General features: G+C 37.4%; 3 protein-coding genes across 3 annotated transcripts in view; 1 reads left to right on the top strand and 2 right to left on the bottom strand.

Annotated features, from left to right (window-relative positions):
* LOC127443425 (tripeptidyl-peptidase 2-like) overlaps window positions 1-13,448 on the top strand; it is a 68,883-nt gene extending 55,435 nt beyond the window's left edge. Inside the window, exon 29 of the mRNA XM_051702027.1 lies at window positions 13,339-13,448. The gene's annotated coding sequence lies outside the window, so the exon portion shown is untranslated. The remainder of the gene's footprint in view (window positions 1-13,338) is intronic.
* Window positions 206-2,608, bottom strand: LOC127443468 (protein-lysine methyltransferase METTL21E-like). Its single transcript, XM_051702112.1, has 4 exons — window positions 2,499-2,608; window positions 1,278-1,435; window positions 1,050-1,167; window positions 206-713 (listed from the first exon to the last, which is right to left on the bottom strand). The coding sequence occupies exons 1-4, from the start codon at window positions 2,539-2,541 to the stop codon at window positions 310-312; spliced, it is 723 nt and encodes a 240-aa protein (XP_051558072.1). The 5' UTR covers window positions 2,542-2,608; the 3' UTR covers window positions 206-309.
* On the bottom strand, window positions 4,081-18,097 carry ercc5 (excision repair cross-complementation group 5). Its single transcript, XM_051702029.1, has 16 exons — window positions 18,004-18,097; window positions 16,164-16,268; window positions 15,707-15,882; window positions 15,465-15,580; window positions 13,314-13,415; window positions 13,153-13,207; window positions 12,921-13,064; window positions 11,877-12,078; window positions 10,620-11,504; window positions 9,197-9,423; window positions 8,864-8,983; window positions 6,817-7,030; window positions 6,463-6,607; window positions 6,165-6,364; window positions 5,982-6,067; window positions 4,081-5,764 (listed from the first exon to the last, which is right to left on the bottom strand). The coding sequence occupies exons 2-16, from the start codon at window positions 16,249-16,251 to the stop codon at window positions 5,300-5,302; spliced, it is 3,225 nt and encodes a 1,074-aa protein (XP_051557989.1). The 5' UTR covers window positions 16,252-16,268; window positions 18,004-18,097; the 3' UTR covers window positions 4,081-5,299.
* Between the last annotated feature and the right edge of the window lie 2,366 nt (window positions 18,098-20,463).

Below are 20,463 nucleotides of genomic sequence, written 5' to 3'. Positions count from 1 at the left end.
GCAGTTTGATGAAAGATTACAAAGATAAACCTTTTCTCTTTGGAATAACACGCACTGATGAATCGTTCATAATAAGACCAAGAACGTTATTAAGAAAGCAAATAGAGTCCATTTTGATTTTTAGGTTGACCTAAGCATGACTGATTTTTTCTTGTGCCTTCCCAGAAACTTCTGAAATCCCCTTCCTGGTCCGATGAAGAGACAACCATGAGCCCACCCTTAAGTTAAAAATGCCCCCCCAAATGTTGCATCTTAGTACCGGCCATGCTTTAAAAATGTAAACAGTCCAATTCTAGTTTCAAATGCACTCTATGTTGTGTCTTTGCGCCGTTTGCGTGCGCTGTACAGCTTTATATGCAGACTGGGCAGATCGTAGAGTTCTTGCAGGCAAAAATGTTTCTCAAATGTGTCCACAAAGCTGTTCTCTGGGTCCAGACGGAACCTCATGGCCCATAAGATCACGGTGTTGTCGGAGCAGAGGTACAAGAAGGTGTCCAGGAGTTCGTTGAGGTAAGGATGGCCGTACACAACATCCGCTGCAATGATGTAATCGTACCGACAGGACACATGTGGGAAGCTTTCCTCCAGCTGTTTGCCCCAACTGAGTTCAGTCACCTGTGGCTGATGGCGACAGCGCCCCCTGGTGTTACGGTTCACATTGTGTCTCAGGTTACTCAGAACATCTGGCAGGTCTGTGGATGTCACTTTTGCTCCTGGAGATGGAGAAGAGTACCAACAGTACCATAGTTGTTAGTGGTTTAGACACTACCATGAAGACAACACCATGATACTCTTTGACTTACCTTGGAGGACCATGGAAATACCTTGGTAAATTAATATGGTAATCTTTAACCATGGTATTTATCAAAGTACCATGGTATAACAGTGGTTGGTTGGATACTACAGTGTCTCAGTTTTAGAACTATAGTAATATTTGATTTAATACCTTACATTAAAGTTACATGGTTTTACCACATTGATACCACAACAGTACAGTTATTGGGACGTCCGGACAAAATTCCTTTATAACAAAACATGGTCTCTCTCACCTAGAAGGCTGGTTACTATAGTAACAAGACCCGTCCCGGCTCCTAGTTCAATAATGTTCTTATCCATGAGGTTATATTCATCACGGTGAGTGTCGAGGAAATGACACAACACCATTGCCTGAAAACAGAAAATCACAAACAGATAACTCTTAACATTTACTAGTATTGTTTTTACTTGTCAATCTGAATGATATCAATGAACACCGTTTAAGCTTTACTGAAACGTACCGAGGGCCACAGTACGGCACCATAGCAGTCTGTTGACTCTTTAATTTTAATCTCCATGTCAGCGAAGATGTACCCTTCCCACGCTTCTGTTTTAATGAGAGACGGGCGAAATTGCCTCTTCATAATTGCTGCTGCCAGTTCACTATCTGGGCTGACTTCTGCAAACACAATAATGTGCAATACTTGTTAATATCTGTTGTTCAGTGGAATTGAGATGTAAATTACATCTATTTTTTTAGGCTACCAGAAAGTTACCTGTACATGTCAAACTTTTACAAAACCATGCACATGCTTTTTTTCCCCCATGAATAGGGTTCAAAGGTTTCCTGAATTTCAGCACATTGTTTTGTTGATTGCATTTGTCACGCTCAACCATTCAACCCTGTTATTAAAGTTACTTGCCCCTACTAAGTGTTAGCTTCACTTAGGCTAAATTTTCAACCCTGTTACCCATTCTTGCGTATTTTTATTTTTGTAGAACCTTCAGCCTAGGAATAAAATAATTTCACATTTGTTTATTTAATGTTATTGCTAGAAAATCACACAAATAAGGGTTTTAAACTGTATGTAGATGCATCCCAATTCCTAAATTATAGTAACAGGGTTGCACAAATTCTATATAATATTTAGTTTGACCTCGTGAGGTGGACAAACAACATTTTCTGAAGCTGATCCATTTTTTTTCATCGATACTTTGTTAAAAAAAGGACAATTTTAGCCCTATTTTATACCCTATTCGTAACACCATTGCAGTGTCTGTAAACACAATACTTTGATCACAGTATGCAAATCATGCAGTGATTGTATCTACAGATTTTGTAGTGTAAATGGAGATCACTAAATGTGCCCACGCTGACAGCTATGGCATTACGTAAGAGAGGTGGATGCCATTATATGATCCATAACCACATACTGAGCATACAGATAAGAGTGCGGAGGTAAGCGTTAACACAGATGGTAGTATGCTTGTTGCAAGTATGCATATTTTATTGACATGTAAATTTAGCTGCAGACTTACACATTTTACAAAAGGAAAAAGACATTAGTAGTCATGCACCACGTTTATTTGAGAGCACTTGATGTAGAAATTATTTGATTGGTCTGTACGTGTTTTCTGTGCTATCTATAAAGACATACCAATACCACATATAAGACTGAGAACTTTTGTGTATTTGTCTAGAAACTATAAGTGTAGAATGAAGACAGATTATTTACACCCACCCTGGATATTGTTTTCATCCTGGTCCATTTCTGGTTCTTGCATCTGATAACGTTTATTCCTTATAAGTCCAATTTCAAACTGCTGTCGTCTATTCCCCCTTATTGGTCTCTCTACTTTAGAGTCACTGTCCAACATTAGTGTCACACTTGAACAAGCTACTTTGGGTTTCAGATAAGTGACAGTGACAGCTGCAGAGAAAATGCAGGTCAGCCAGTAAAGGGAATCCGTCTGATCCAGTGGGACTGATATATAGTGGAAGAGTAAACAAGACACTCCAAGGCCAGGAATCCCTTGTTGGCTCTCTCTCTCTCTCTCTCTTTCACACACACACACACACACACACACACACACACACACAAACACATATTTCCCAGATTATAGCTTAACATAACTGAGAGATGATATAGTGAATCTGTGGATCAAGTTCTTGAAGCAGGTATTCAGATTGTGTTTTGGTTCAGATCACAGTAACACTCTTCAATCATGAGTGATGAGCAGCTGAGAGCATCTAAACATTATAGAGCAATGCAGTGACAGTTTTCAATAGATGTCTGTGTGGAGGCACCGTGAGGTTTATTACACTGTGGATTATGAAACTGCAGTAATGCACTATCAAACTAAAAGGAGTAACAAAGTAAACCCTTAAAAACTCAAAGAGAATAGCATGGTGTGCCACAAGGCTCAGTGTTAGGCCCTTTGTTATTCTCCCTGTAAACACTCTCTGTAGGTGATACCACTAGGAAACACAGCATTCGCTTTCGCTGTTATGTGAATGACGTACAGCTTTATACAACAGTTAGTTCCAGTGCATTATTTCATATAACAGCACTAGAACATTTCACTGAGTGCATTCACATGCAAACCAATACGCTGATAACTGACAAAAATCAGTTTGTTCAAAAAATGAGACAACGCAAGTTTACATCAACACTGGTGCCCCCCAGGGATGTGTGCTCTCTCCACTACTCTTCTCCCTGTATTCAAATGACTGCACTGCCAAGGACCCCTCTGTCAAGCTCCTGAAGTTTGCAGATGACACTACTGTTATCGGCCTCATCCAAGATGATGAGGAGTCTGCATACAGAAGGGAGGTTAAACAGCTGGCTGTCTGGTGCAGTCAAAACAACCTTGAGTTGAACACGCTCAAAATGGTGGAGATGATTGTGGACTTTAGGAGGAACACCCCAACACTGACACTCACCCTGCCCACTACCTTTCTGAACTGTTGCCTTCTGGCTGACGCTTCAGAGCTCTGAGCACCAGAACCGTCAGGCACAGGAACAGTTTTTTCCCTCAGGCTACCCATCTCATGAACAGTTAAAACTGCCCCCAAATCCTTTCCTTTGTTCAATACAACCATGTGCAATATTCAATCCAACCATTCCTACTTATATCCATATTTCATTTATATTCTTTAACATATCCTACCTCTTCTTCAATACATCACCTGCACATAACTGTATATCTGTATATAAAATATTCGAACAGCATTATTGCGCTATTGTATATTTCTTGATTTGTATTATAAAAACACAGTACAAATAAGTTTAGATTTGAATTTGCAATTTTATTGTTCTTTGCGTAAAGGAAAAACATTCTTGCATATTCATCTAAAGGTAAAAACAATTCATACAGTATGTTGGAATAGTTTGGAAGATTCAGTTTAAATAAGGAATGTGATCTTGTAGATCTGATATAATGTGTCAAAGTTTAAAGAGATACTTGATTTGACATTATTTTATGTTGTTGCATTTATGAAACAATGGACCCTTTTCAGTCTGATGTGTTTCCACCTTATTTAGCAGCGTAAGTCAAGCAAACATTTATATTTGTTTTATTTTTTAATTATGTAATGTACATTTTAACATTTACCCTACTGTAGTTCTATTTATTCACATTAAAACATTATTGTTTTAATGTGAACACATAAAGGTACATTTCTGGTTTCAACATTATTTGTACTTCAGAACTTTGTTTTGTTGGACAAGAAAAATTAGTTTTATACCATGTGACCCACATTTGGTTCTCAACCATTATAAATGGGTCAAATTTAACAATTTATGAATGGAGACACGTTGAGAGCCCCATATCTCTGAGATTTGACCATACAGGGTCTTAAGAATGAAGATACAAAAAGTAAAGTTTGTTTTGATCCAGAATCTGACTGGATATTAAGATATATTTCATAATTCTGGAATTACAGGCACTTCAACTTTGGATAAACAGCACAAAAAAGTGTTTTGTCCCATTTTTGGACTCACCCCATTTGCTTATAATGCACCAAGGGGTGCTGAAGTCAACAGAGTTTAGTAATAGATCTACCTATCTCTGTGTAAAAATAAAATAATGACACTGACACCTTTCCAAGGTTATTTTTTTTTAGCTGTAGTTTGAGTTGTAATAGGGGAAAATTAGCATTTTGACCCCCCTCTACAAAATAATGGATTACTCGGTAAATATTGATCCATGGCATTTAATATTTTGGCTTTCATTGTCATTTATGTTCATTTTTCACCAGTAATCACACTTCTCAAAAACAAAATTTTTAGCCGGGGTCCTCTGGTTGAGTTGACACAAATATCACCCTTATGCGTTCCAAACCCAGAAATATGAAAAGGGTCCATTATGCTGGATCTTAATTGTACAGCACCGTAGTTAGTCATTTAGAAATTCTTTGCTTTGAAAAACACAAGACACTTAGTTTCTTCATTACTCTTAACATTTTTAAATTCTCATCCACAACAAACTAGTATCTCTTGTTCTGTAAATCCACATTATTTATGAGTAAATATGTTTGTTGTCATTCGTTTTTGCTCTTTCCTCTCCCTCTTCCTCCTCGCCCTGTTCGTCTTCCTCTCGTTGTCCCCTCAAACACGGATCGCGCTGTAACCATAACGACACCTCGCCCACGTTCCGCCTCATCCTCTGAGCTGGAGCTGCTTGACTCCGCCCCCGATGACATCAGCATCCTGTCATGAGTAACTCTGCCCTCCTGCAGGTCTGTGGGGGTGTTTACATGCACCGCTGATCCTAGAAATCCTCCTGCTAAGGGCCCCGCAGCACCAGGGGCCTCATCTCCACCCCGGCACATATTGGAGGCCGCACTCTTTCCCTGTTTAGCTGGAGAAGTCTCTTCATCATCCTCATCATCCTCCTCTCGTTCTTTTCTCTTGAGACAGGTTACCGCTCTGCGCAGACGCTGACTACGGATCAACTGCCGCTCCTGCTGCTCCAAATGGAAGAATGAATCAATGCGAAGCTGCGTCTGCACATACACAAAGACACAGTTACAGTCACAAAACGCCCGAAGACCAAGAGTGAAATTCCAACATTATGTCGGCAGGTTTTTACAAGTTTGAAAAAGACGCAAACATCTAAACCTAACCCTCCAATGGGAGAAAAAACTTGACCGTTGTAGCAAATTCGCATTAATACACAGCTATGTGGGATTTTAGACTAACGAGATTCTGGATGTACGTCACCTGTTGGGTATTAAGCTGTTTTAGGACGGGCCGTAACGTCTCTTCCGTCTTTCTACTGTTCCAACCAAAACGACTCTGACAGAACTTTAGACTGGTTAAGAAACACTTTTCAACATATTGTGCACAAATAATGACTACAAACACTTCTGTTACTTTAATATCAGAAACAATGTGAAGGATATTCCTTAATGAGCTCCAGGTGTGGGTGGCCCCAGCTGAACGAGGCATCTGATTGGTCAACGGTGGGTTGCAGGTACGCTTGAGCCACGACAGGGTTTGGAAAACCAGGATGAAGCTGTACATTTCTCAGTTTCTTCTTCACTTTTGTGTCTTTGGGATTAACAGCTAGTTTCTTATTCTCCTGAGCTTTAGTCCACCACTCACTACAGACAAAACAACAAAAATGTCATTGTATGGGCAAGAGCAGCGTGAGCATTTCTCTTAAACATCTCCTCTTGTGCAATGTCGATGTGTTTCTGACCTGAACTGCATGAGTGGTTCTAATCCAGCACCAGGAAACTCGTTGAGTATCTCCATTCCGGTGACGTATCCCACCCCTGGAATGCCTTCAGTGTAGTCGCTGCCCAGCAGATACGCAAGATTGATCATCTTAGTCCTGTCTAAACCTACATCACAGGATACACAGTCACACTTGTCTATTTCTCCAAAACTGCACACATAATTATTAAAAAACAAGATTTGAAAAAACGAATACTGAAATGATCTACAGGACGAAGTTGGACTGGAGTCAACAGAATAAAATAAAAACTGAATGTTTGATACAGCGCTGCCTTGCAAACACAGTCATAACTTAAAATATTAAATATGAGCTCACCCAGTTGGTTTTGCATGTCCACAGACTGGAAATGCTCCACGTATTTGTTCTGGTTGAAGAAGTTCTTGTAGACATGACGGCCACCAAAGAGCCAGATGTCGCTGTCGTCAGTGATGGTGCCGTGCGTATGATCCGAGCGGTCCAGAGCCGCACACTGAGCTTCAGCCTCCATCGGTGCCACTATAAAAGGTACGCCAAACAAACGCAACAGCTCCTGCAAAACAAACCGCTTTAAAATCACACCATATGCACCATATACAACATGTTCCAAATAGCATACTATCATATATTGACAGTATGTATACTATGCAATTGTCAGAACATTGTCAGATAACACTTGAGTAAGATCATGTAGCACGTTGCATTACGGGATTGACTTGACCTTCCGTTTCCAGTGTGATGCATGAACTGAAATAACTATTGATTGTACTTGATTGTACTGACACATTTTTTACACAATTGGATTAAAAATGTTAAATACTGAGGTCTGTCGATTAAATTTTGCGCCGTCCTCTTTTGGAGTTTTTGCCCCCATTTGGAGATCTCCGGGCTGCAGCTATACCTACTTGTAACCGCCAGCAAAGACATACAGAGACCCTAACCCAACCCTTACCCTAACCCTAACCATGTGTGGAAGTGCCACCCCATTTTGGAGTTGATCCAACCCTCTTCTGGAGTAACCCCACCCCCTTATGGAGTAACTCCGTCCTCTTTTGGAGTTTCCGCCCCCATTTGGAGATCTCCGGGCTGCAGCTATACCTACTTGTAATAACCAGCAAAGACATACAGAGACCCTAACCCAACCCTTACCCTAACCGTGTGTGGAAGTGTCGGCCCCTTTTGGAGTTGGCGCAACCCCCATTTGGGAAAAAAACCCACCCCCTTCTGGAGTAACCCTGCCTTCTTTTGGAGATTACCCCCCATTTGGAGATCTCCAGGCTGCAGCTGTACCTACTTGAAACCGCCAGCAAAGACATAAAGAGCCCCTAACCCATCCCTTACCCGAAACCTTGTGTGGAAGTGACGCCCCCTTTTGGAGTTGGCACAACCCCCTTTTGGAATAACCCCACCCCCTTCTGGAGTAACCCCGCCTTCTTTTGGAGATTTCCCCACCATTTGGAGATCCCCAGGCTGCAGCTGTACCTACTTGAAACCGCCAGCAAAGTCATAAAGAGCCCCTAACCCATCCCTTACCCGAAACCTTGTGTGGAAGTGCCGCCCCCTTTTGGAGTTGGCACAACCCCCTTTTGGAATAACCTCACACTCTTTTGGAGTTTCCGACCCCGTTTGGAGATCTCGGGGTTGCAGCTATACCTACTTGAAACCGCCAGCAAATATAAAGGGAGACCCTAACACGACCCTTACCCTAACTGTGTGTGAAAGTTGTCCCAACCCTCTTCTCGAGTAACCCTGCACACTTTTGGAGCTTCCACCGTTGTTTGGAGATGTCTGGGCTGCAGCAACACCTACTTGGGTCAAACCACCCAGAACAGGCAGCACAAAATGAATACTGAGCCTTTCACTTATGATGATGCGCTTTTGCGTTCAAAGACAGTTGGGCAATGCATAATAGAATGCAACAAAGTTTTAATCTACGTTTACTCGACAAATGGCATTAGACGCTGAAACACGACACAACCAAAGTGAGGCAAGCTACACAGACAAAGATTCTAAATCACGCAGATCACGTCCTGTGAGAGACTGTCGAACTCAAATGAAAATGGATTACTGGCAATAGTAGGGTAATAATTTATTGAAATATAAAGAAAGGATATGAAAATGAAACAAACAATATATTCTGAAGCCACTTTTTTTTTTTTTTCTATCAGTGAGACAGTAAAAATCAAATAAACTTTTCAGTGTAAAAGAGGGATATGATGTCATGCAGCTTATAACAGCGAGCGATCCGTGTTTGTGTGTAATGATGTGACAAATACAAACAGCTATAAAGCTGAAATACAGCACTTACAGTTAAAGCACAAACGGACACACAATGTGATAAAGTGAATATTGAAAAGTAAACCATGTTTATCATGTTCACACACACCTGGCTCTCTTGACACATCTGTCCAGTAACGGTGCTGCTGTGGCGTTCCTGTTGTTGTTGTTGCTCTCTCAGACTGATCTGTTCATCCTGTAGATCTCTCTCTAAATGCACCAGCTCCTCCTACAGGACGACATTCATTCATTACAAGTCTTTAACTGCACACACACTGACACGACCACACCAGAATGTTTACAATCAACACACCTGCAAAGTGGAATGAAAGCACCGTAGTCGGCTTCATTGATTAGAAAAGACTTCTAGTTTTGTCGTGTCACTTGCTTTTCATTTAGACACTACATATTTAACTAAGTACAGTATATATAATTTATTTACCATATCAATGTGTTCCCACTCGCTCACAGCAGCAGCTGTTGATTCTTGAGATGGTTCAGTTTTTGACTCATTGTTTACACTATTATCTACATCTGAGCTTTGATCGCTGGACTCTTTCATGTCTTCCTCCTTTTCTTTCTTATTCACGTCAACTGATGTGATTTTATTAACTGGTTCTTCCTCAGTTTCAGATGGTTCCTCAGCATCAGACACATCTATAAAACTCTCTGACAAACACAAGACAGATATATATATATATATATATATATATATAAATAAACCTCAGAAACTTCATTAATCAGTTTCAGTGTCACTTAATTTTTTTCCAGTGTAAATATCTAAACATCCTTAAAACAAGATATATTTACTTCCAAACAATAGGGTAAGAAAACTAAACTTAATTCAAGAAATACTATTTTAACCCTTGAATGGACGTTTGAACTTTTAACACTGATTTACATCAACTTGACTAACTTTTCGGCCTGAAACTTCGTTACACCCTCCACAGAGGTGATCTGGATCTGACAGTGTCAAATGATTAATTCCATACATTAATAAACAACACTATAAAAAAAAGTACCTAAGACATACTCACGGGTCAATTTGACCCGGTTCATATAAAGACTAAGAAGAAACTGTAAAATGGTTCATTTCAAAAATGATATTTATAAGTACGGTAATACTCATAATTGCAGACACACTCATGCACCAATACACATGTGCTCACACAAACACACATAAGTTGCACGATATTATTACTTCAATATAAAAACTATGGAAGTCTTTGGAAACTGATGGGAACAAATGCCTGTGTAGGTGTGTGTGTGTGTGTGTGTGTGTGTCTGTCTGTCTGTGTGTGCTTGTGTGTGTGTGTCTGTCTGTCTGTGTGTGTGTATGTCTGTGTGTGCTTGTCTGTCTGTCTGTCTGTCTGTGTTTTTGTGTGTGTGTCTGTCTATCTGTGTGTATGTCTGTGTGTGCTTGTGTGTGTGTCTGTCTGTCTGTGTGTGTGTATGTCTGTGTGTGTGTGTCTGTCTGTCTGTCTGTCTGGATGAACTGATGCCAACTCTAACTGTAAGAAATGGGATACTTCATATGCCACTGCCTGAACCTTGTACATAGGATGGACCCCATTGAACCTCACCGAAATGACCTGCTGGTTGACCTGTGTGCAAGCTGTGACTGTTTAACTGTAATTTAATAAGTCGGGTCAATCTGACCCACTAAGTGCAACAGTGGTACTTGACTGCCAAGACCAAGAAAGCATTAATACAAGTCGGATCTTACACAACATTGCTTTTCTTGTTATATATATATATATATATATATATCTTGTTTTAAGGACGTTTAGATTTGTTTACTGTAAAACAAGGCAAAAATACTGAATAAGAAACTGATCTTTTGCAGGAAATCTGTGTATTTGTACCTTCAGAGCTGCTGTCCACATCATCATTACTCTTCACAACATTCTCACAGTTTTTTTCTTCTATGTGATCGTCTTCATCCGTTTTCACATGTTTATGATCAGAGGAAGAGCTCAGAAGAACATCGCCTTCTGACACGCGTGTGTCTTCTGGACTTTTGGGTTTAGAAACATAAAGAAGAGGTGTACTGGACTGATGTTTTGATTCTGTTTCTTCATCTGACTTTAAAGAACCTGCCTGTAAGGAAACACCTGGAATCAGATCAGATCCGTCCATCCGGACAGCAGCGGCGCTTCTGATTCCAAGAACCTCCTCTGATTCTTCTCGCTCAGAGCTTCTCATTACCGTTTTAGAGCCCAGAGCTTCTTGAATGGCCAGTAAAGTCCTGGGAGAAACACCTCTGTCTCTGGTCAGCTGCTCATTATCATTAATTACAACTGTCTGCTCACCCTCATCTTCATCTGAGCTGATCATGATGATGTGTTTCCTGTTTTTGTGGAGATCGGTGGCTGTTGAATCATCCTTGATGGCGTGTAGAGTTCGAATTGAAACACTTCCATCTTTATCTTCAGTTCCTGTTGTTCTGCCTCCATCATGTGCAGCTCTCAAAGTGATTGCTTCATCATCTTCATCAGAGCTAGTGTCCATCATGGCACTCTGTATGGCGTGTAGGGTGCGAGGGGAGGGTGGTGCTTCCTCCTCCTGAACACACGTCTGTTTAGGTGCTGATGAAGAGGAGGAGGAAGGCTTGTTCTCGTCATCTTCTGTGATTGGCTGCCACAGTGGTTCAGGTTTTCCTGCAGGTCTTCCTTTTCTTTCCCATGGACAGCTGGACCACAGCGCTGGTGACGGCCGACTGTCTGGAGTCTTAGCGGCCTTTTGGGACCCTGAAAACAATTGAACAATCCTTTTTTGATGTGATCAGTGGCTGGTAATTACACCTTATTTCCTATTTCTAACAAACAGGCATATTAACAAAACAAACCGTTAATTTCAGCCTCGACTAATCAACAAAAGCGATTTTTGTTAATTGCCGCGGGGCCTGGTGCAACCGCAGGACAGCCCTGTATGCTTGGAAACCGTAAACAAACTAAGGTCAGACGAATGAACTATGTCACTTGGCAGAAGAACAGTTTAATTTTTATTTCATGTGGTCTTTAGCTGTGGTACAATCACATGGACTTGAGTGGCTTATTGCTTTATATCACACCAGACCCGGTGCAGTACACACATCTCTTAAGACTCCTCAGCATACTGACCTTTAATGAGTATGTAATGTGACGAGTCCTCTGACACGAGCCGTCTGACCTCCACGTCATGATCTTTACTCTCGCCGTACTGTTGCTCCGCCCCTCCAGAGCTGCGATGATTCATTTCCTTCTCCACTCCCTCCAGACGCTGGTTTAGTTTGTTTCTCTGCAGTAAACCAGCTAACTGATACTGAGAGAACTCACCTGACCGCTGATGGACCAGAGAGAAGAGTAAACACACATGAGGAAAATATTACAGTGTCATAGTCTATTCTGTGTCACTGATGAGATGCTGTTCAGTATATGGAAACATCCATATCCATATGTGTTGAAAGACAGACAGACAGACAGACAGACCGACCAACAGATAGACAGACAGATGGACATACAGACAGACAGATACATAAACAGATCGACAGACAGACAGACCGATAGATAGATAGACTGATAGACATACAGACAGACAAACCGACAGACAGACACACAGACAGACAAATCGATAGACAGACAAACAGACAGACCGTCAGACCGATAGATGGACAGACAGACAGACAGACCAACAGATAGACAGACAGACAGATAGATGGACATACAGATAGACAGACCATCAGATAGACAGACAGACAGATAGATGGACATACAGACAGACATACACAAACAGATCGACAGACCGATAGATAGATAGAGAGAGAGAGAGAAAGAGACAGACTGATAGATGGACAGACAGATAGACAGACAGACAGACAGATAGATAGAGAGAGAGAGAGAAAGAGACAGACTGATAGACATACAGACAGACAAACCAACAGAGACACACAGACAGACAAATCGATAGACAAACAGACAGACAGACACACGGATAGACAGACACACAGACAGACAGACAGACAGACAGTGACAAATCAATAGACAGACACACAGACAAATCAATGGACAGATAGGCAGACAGACAGACAAATCGATAGACAGACACACAGACAGACAATTCGATAGACAGACAGGCAGACACACAGACAGACACAGATGGACAGACAGATAAATATATTTGTTCACCTCTGGTGGTTTGTGGTACAGTGTGCGTCGTCTTTTGTTAAACTCTTTCATTTCTTTCAGGATTTCATGTTTGATTTCTGGTGGCATGAGTGAAAACTCCTCTGAATTAATGTCAACAGAGTTTGGGTTTTCATACATCTCTTCCTGTAGAGACACACACAAACAGTGTGTTATTGATTTGTTTCTCATATATTTAATTGTGTGTGTTCTGTCTGTGATTGGTTAATCTCACCTGATATGTGCTGTAGTTCTGCATAGATTCATCTCTCTCCGTCTCTTCATCTGAACTATAGTGGAAGTAAAAGTGTGACAGTAAGACACATGAAGGACATAAAGATACAAGCATGTTTGTTATTGATGAATGTGTTGTTTGTGTTATTCCTCTTATCTCACCTGCTCTGCTCTTTCTCTTCGTCAGGAGGAAGAGTCGGCAGAACATACATGTCATCAACATCATCACATCTGACAGACGACAGGCTGGGAATCACCTCTTGACTGTAGTAACAAGAAAAGACGTTTGACACAACCATCTTTTGCTTTAAGCTCATTCATTCTTAACTCTTTCTGTGTATTTCATTAGATAGCTGTGAAGCAGAAAAACATGAAGTATAGAGGGCAGGGCAATGTGGCTGAAGCTACTTACATTTAAATGTGAATTCTAAGTAGGTAAATATTAAACGTTATTGTGAATCTCCCGAATCCCGTCGAGAACATGACCAGGGCATATTATATTTTACCTCAAGAAAATTTGTTTAGGAATATTCCCATTTTTTAAAATTGTTAATTTTAAAGAAAATCATTTACATTTTTTTCTTATTTTTATATTTTCATTTTACAACATTTAAGCAGATCTCTCCAAATTCTCATTACTGCAATGCAAAAAAAGTCTCATTCTTGTTACTGTAATAGGAATAAATATTAAATAGGAGTCAAATTGTATTTACATAATACAATTATAAATATTGTATTTTTTTATATTTTAAAAAGTTAAACCAGTATTTATAATCATGTACTGCCTTTAATTTATACAGATTTTAATGATAAAATATTCAAATAGTATTTAAACAATAAAATTATAATTACTGTATTATTATTAAAAATAATACAGTTTTAAAGTATTATAATTGAGGCAGTATTTGTTGTACTGCCTTTTTTTATTACAGATTTTAATTATAAAATATCCAAATTGTATTTAAATAATACAATTATAATTGTATTTAATTTATACTGATTTTAATTACAAAATATTCCAAATGTATTTAAATAATACAATTATAATTGTATTTAATTTATACAGATTTTAATTATAAAATATTCAACTTGTATTTAAATAATACAATTATAATTGTATTTAATTTATACTGATTTTAATTACAAAATATTCCAAATGTATTTAAATAATACAATTATAATTGTATTTAATTTATACAGATTTTAATTATAAAATATTCAAATTGTATTTAAATAATACAATTATAATTGTATTTAATTTATACTGATTTAATTACAAAATATTCCAAATGTATTTAAATAATACAATTATAATTGTATTTAATTTATACTGATTTTAATTATAAAATATTCAACTTGTATTTAAATAATACAATTATAATTGTATTTAATTTATACTGATTTTAATTACAAAATATTCCAAATGTATCTAAATAATACAATTATAATTGTATTTAATTTATACAGATTTTAATTATAAAATATTCAAATTGTATTTAAATAATACAATTATAATTGTATTTAATTTATACTGATTTAATTACAAAATATTCCAAATGTATTTAAATAATACAATTATAATTGTATTTAATTTATACTGATTTTAATTACAAAATATTCCAGATGTATTTAAATAATACAATTATAATTGTATTTAATTTATACTGATTTTAATTACAAAATATTCCAAATGTATTTAAATAATACAATTATAATTGTATTTAATTTATACTGATTTTAATTACAAAATATTCCAGATGTATTTAAATACAATTATAATTGTATTTAATTTATACTGATTTTAATTACAAAATATTCCAAATGTATTTAAATAATACAATTATAATTGTATTTAATTTATACTGATTTTAATTATAAAATGTATTAAATGTTTTACTTTAATACATTAAAACATGACTATTACATAAATAATAATCTATTGAGAAAAGGGTCAGGGTTAGAAAATAATGAGAATTACAAATAACATCCAGAAGTAATATGGTAATGAGAGTTTTGGGGGTGTGTGTTTAATTGTCATGAAAATTCCCCAAATTCTAATTACAGTGATGTAAAACTAAAAAAATCAAATTCTTATTTCTCTAATGGAAAAAATATGAAATATAATTGAAATTGCATTTAAATAATACAATTATCAATATTTATAAATAATGTAAATTACAAACAATGTCCAGCAAAAATCTTAATGGTTGTTAAAAACAAGTTTTCATTTTCTTGATGCAAAATATTATTATAATTTCTTTTTATTATTATTGGGGTGAAATATGACCTGGACATGTGCAGTTTGGTTCCCACCTTTGATCACCTAGAGCAGCTTTGATGGCTTGTCTCTTCAGAAACGTCCTGAGCAGTTTTTCATTGGTTAGTTTGGATTCACGTGTCATTTCCTCCCTGCGCTGTCTCCTGATCGCCTGTCAAACACATTTGAGGACGTTGTTATTCCTGACCTCATATTCCTGTTTGACCTTTAGATTCATGTTTAAAACATCTTCTGCGGTCCATACACAGATCTGAACATCACGGCTGTATAAACTCACCAGCGTTTGTTTCTTGAGCAGCGGCGCGTCTCCATCATACACAAACACGGGTTTGATCCTGAAGAACAGCAGCTTACAGAGCCGATGGAAGAGTGTGAGCAGATGAGCGTTCTGAACGTTATTACCATCATGATCCCGCACACCTTTAACCGCCTGATTCAACCAGATGCTGATATCTGAGATGGGTTAGTTATGGATCCAAACAGACAAACACACAACAGCAAAAAGACTTCATTGTTCCATGGTACAGTGATGGTAATACCACAGTACTGAATGATTACCATATTCATGTACCAGGGTATTTACATGGTTCTCTGAAGGGTGAATCTCACTAAATCTGTTAAGAACACGACCAGGTCATCTTTCACGTCCTTAAAGAATAACACGGTACTATCACCACACAAATCCAAAACCCCATGGGATTATAAGATCATGTTGTTGATGAAGTAAAGGATACCGACAGCTAAGATCTTCCCCTCCAGTGTCTCAGGGTTGACGGGTTTTCCGGTGCTTTCCAAGAGCTTCCACAAGCCATGAACTCCCATCTTACCTGCTCACACACCTGAGAACAACAGAAACACATAATACAGCTATTACGATCTCATTTACATAACATACATAAGAATCAAGTAACAGATAACAGCCACTAATGTTACTTTTACTTTCCTATATTTTCTCAGGAATTACAAAATAAAGATGTACATGTATGTAAATATGCACCTGTACATAAGATTCTTCTCTATTTTTTGGTTTATTCTGTCTCGATTAGAGGTAAACCGATATATCGGTTTTTACCGATTAATCGGTGCCGATAGTTGCTTTTTGGATCTATTGGATTTTGGTAAAACAATAAAGTGCATTTGGGATTTTATTCATATTGGACTCTTGTTGCTTCTATATCTGTGCCCTTCATAGTAAGAAAAGACAAAAATAACAGCCGATTAATCGGCTATTGGCCTTTTTCACCACCTTAGTTGTAAAATCCACTATCGGTCGACCTTTAGTCTAGATGTTTATCTTTGATCTAAGATGTATATGACTTTTTTCTGTAAGTGAAACTAAAGAGGCACCACATGTGACTTTCAGATGTGAAAATGAAAGTGGAGATTTATAGTAAAAAAGGACTTAAATATTAATCTGTTTCTCACCCACACCTATATACCATATCACTTCTGAAGACATGGATTAAACCACTGGAGTCTTATGGATTACTTCTATGCTGCATTTATGAGCTTTTTGGAGGTATAAAGTTCTGGTCACCATTGACTTGCATTGTATGGACCTACAGAGTTGAAATGTTGTTCTAAAATCTTCATTTGTGTTCTGCAGAAGAAAGAAAGTCACACATCTGGGATGGCATGAGGGTGAGTAAATGATGAGAGAATTTTCATTTTTGGGTGAACTGTCCCTTTAAATGCATCAGCTGAAAAGATTCACGAAATGGGTTTGAGCTCAGGTGAGCGCTCAACTGGGAGTGTAGACATTTCAAAATAAGAGTCTCCGGTGTACTTCAGGCTTCTTTATAATTTAAATTACAGCATTATGTACCAAAATCTTGCTTTTTTTCTGCTAATTGGTTTTTATTTTTTGCACAATAAACTCCTGTAGCCTCTGTGTCTGGGCTACCCGGACTAAGAACATTTTCAACACATTTTATATAATAATAATAATAATATATATATATATATATATATATATATATATATATATATATATATAAAATAAATATTTACAATAATATATATCCTGTTCAATTTGCAGCAAAAACAGTCAGCTGTGGTTTCCAGAACTCTGTTACACCGTAATTTTAAGAATAGTTGACTGAAAAAGTACATGGTATTTTCTTTTCAGCATTAACAATGAGGTGAATCATACTTTTCACTTCTAAAAACGTTTATTTTTTTTTTTTATATTTTAACATAAAATAACATACATTGTCTTGTTAAATAAAATATAATTTCTCACCATACATGGTAAGATAACTACCAGCAAAATTTCAGTATGTATATATATATATATATATATATATATATATATTTAAAAATATCGGCAGATTAATCAGTTATCTAAATTGAGCAATTCTGCAAATTGGCAACTAAAAACAGCCTTTTGGCTCCTAAATGTTTTAGTGGTTCATAGTGTTTAGAGCTTCTGTAAAACCAAAACAAAGAACATTGAACCAATAAAGCTCTGATTCTGAACATACAACAATAACAGAGGAATAAATCTGTTATCTGTGATTAAAGTTAAACAACATGACAACACCAACTCTATGAATATTGCTGATTCGGACATACCTGATATGTTTAAATACCAAAATAAGTTTAAATGATGATATAATAACACACATCACACTCACAACACCCGGTGGCAGTGTGGACACATAATAACTCCCCCGGAAACATCAAGCGAACACATCAGTTCCGCTTTCAATATCGATACAGTGAATTCATTATCAAATATCAATATTTAACATTTAGTTACTCAGTTAATATTTAATGATATTGTTCATTTTATTTCTATGTTTACACAACATCACTAGTTTTTACTCTCTGGCAATTATCCAGATAACAAACTACTCAGATAAACGAAAAGCAAAGGTCAAAAACTCATTGTTTATGTTCTGAAGAAACGTGTTACTCAGTTACTCAGAGGTCCTTACAGGACAAAAATGTCAGCGACAAAAAAAGGCCATAATATTTTTATATATTAATATTATTTTCCACTTTCAATTAGTTAATTTTTTTAACCAACATCAGTCCTGATCATAACTACCAAATATTCATTCATTTTCAGGATTTTAACTCTTTAAATGCCAGTTTGTTTACATAATTGTAGTATGGTGTATATTAATTAGTGTTGGGTTGGAGTCCACCTTAATCGAGTCCGAGTCAAGTCCGAGACCTTAAACAAACGAGTCAGAGTTGAGTCATTTTGTAATATTAAGATCCTCTGTGTAATGGGAGCCAGCTGGTACGTGATAGCTGTGCCGTATGTGTAAACCTCACTCCCCTGGCCTCAAGAAGTGCACCAGCAACTAATGCTAGGGGCTTTAGCCTCCTCATCAGCACACCCACCACCCATACTGGAGACCCCGGTTCAAATCTCACGCAGAGCAGGTCAAGCAGGTCCAGTTACATCTGAGTCTGTTGAAGCCCCCGTGAAAGGTGAAAAATCTTCTGTTTACATTCCTGCTATATGGCACAGTCTAAACATCACCTGAGCTTCACAGGTATGCAAATACCTACGCTCTAAAGAGGATTTCTTCTGTTTCAGATTTAAATGCTTATACCTTCTGAAAACAAATGTTGTCAACGTTTAGAAGAACACTAGTATATAGATGACCTTAAAGTTAATAAAAGCAGCAGTTAATAAAATGATCTTTAATGAAAAATAAACAGGATGTGGGGAATTGCACGTCGTTACTTGCAGCACGTCATTGCAATTAAAACAAGCCCCAAAACAGCATAACACGGTTCATAGATCTTGAAAAAAGTTTCACAGAGTGGCTTGAGATGGCTAAAAACACTAGTTTGTGCTTGTTGTATTTTACAAGTTGAGACTTTTAGAACGTTATGACTCATGACTATTCCATCTCTATAATGTTACCTATTATGACTGTTGTGTTGTGATTTCATTAGTAATACTGTGGAATTGTAAAAGATGAGTGCTGTAACAAGCATCTGTGAAACACACAAACCACCGCTGCATACACAGTCTGGCTGCTATCATAAATATTACACCATGTATACAGAGTTTAGGGTTTGTATTGTGTGTTGTGTTGTTTTAATATTTGTTATGTGCTGTTTATCATGTTATTTTGGTTTCATGCATTATTAAAGCTGTTTGATTATTCTCAAAATCAAAACATTTTCTCTCTGTTATCGAGTCATCAGGATTACTGTAAACACAATAAATGGGCACCATACAATTTACACAAGTATATTGTCATTTATTTCTCATTCCAATCAGCATACATTTGTTTTATAGGCACATTTCTGGTTCATGTTACATCAGCCAAACCTTAAATAGCAGCACGTCCAAATTCCAAGCTTTTAAATGACACATATTTTTCGAATGAATTTTAATGAATTAGCTAGCAGTTCCAGGTTAAAGGTGTAAATGTAAACTTTTTTTTAAATATCGGTCATCGGTATCTGCTGATAATTTTTTTTTATTCCTCTGTGGCCGGCACTGAAGGATTCTAACATTACATGTCTGAGATCAAGGTAGACCGATTTATCGGTTTTACCCATCAATCAGTGCAGATAGTTGCCTTTTGGAACTATCGGTTATTGGCAAATCGATGCTGATAGTTTTCAATATTTATTTATTTATTTTTTATTCCTGTGGCCCATGCTGGAGGATTCAAACAATACATGTCTGAGATCAAGGTAGACCGATATATCGGTTTTACCCATCAATCGGTGTAGATAGTTGCCTTTTGGAACTATCGGTTATTGGCAAATCGATGCTGATAGTTTTCAATATTGATTTTTTTATTTTTTATTCCTGTGGCCCACGCTGGAGGATTCAAACAATATATGTCTGAGATTGAGGTAGACCGATATATCGGTTTTACCCATTAAAAGTTAAAAGTCCCACGTTATGCACCAAATCTTAATTTTATTGGTTATTATTAGGATTGTAGCCTCAATGTCTGCACCATCACAGTAAGGAAAGACTATGAATAAAAAAACAACTATTGGTCGATGAATCAGTTATCGGCCTTTTCCACCACCTTAGTTATCGTATCG

Source organism: Myxocyprinus asiaticus, chromosome 7 (genome assembly GCF_019703515.2).
Source record: "Myxocyprinus asiaticus isolate MX2 ecotype Aquarium Trade chromosome 7, UBuf_Myxa_2, whole genome shotgun sequence".
NCBI lineage: Eukaryota > Metazoa > Chordata > Actinopteri > Cypriniformes > Catostomidae > Myxocyprinus > Myxocyprinus asiaticus.
The sequence above is the reverse complement of the archived record's forward strand: the minus strand, read 5'-3'. Positions and strand labels throughout refer to the sequence as shown.

What these genes read in the sequence shown, in the direction of transcription:
- LOC127443468 (XM_051702112.1), bottom strand. Translation starts at nt 2,541, where the DNA reads ATGCAAGAACCAGAAATGGACCAGGATGAAAACAATATCCAGG. An exon ending in GGATGAAAACAATATCCAGG is followed by an intron (nt 1,436 to 2,498) that starts GTGGGTGTAAAT and finishes TTGTGTTTGCAG; the next exon opens with AAGTCAGCCCAGATAGTGAA. An exon ending in GTGCCGTACTGTGGCCCTCG is followed by an intron (nt 1,168 to 1,277) that starts GTACGTTTCAGT and finishes TTCTGTTTTCAG; the next exon opens with GCAATGGTGTTGTGTCATTT.
- ercc5 (XM_051702029.1), bottom strand. Translation starts at nt 16,251, where the DNA reads ATGGGAGTTCATGGCTTGTGGAAGCTCTTGGAAAGCACCGGAAAACCC. An exon ending in GGGGAAGATCTTAGCTGTCG is followed by an intron (nt 15,883 to 16,163) that starts GTATCCTTTACT and finishes AACCCATCTCAG; the next exon opens with ATATCAGCATCTGGTTGAAT. An exon ending in TGTACCACAAACCACCAGAG is followed by an intron (nt 12,079 to 12,920) that starts GTGAACAAATAT and finishes CTGGTCCATCAG; the next exon opens with CGGTCAGGTGAGTTCTCTCA.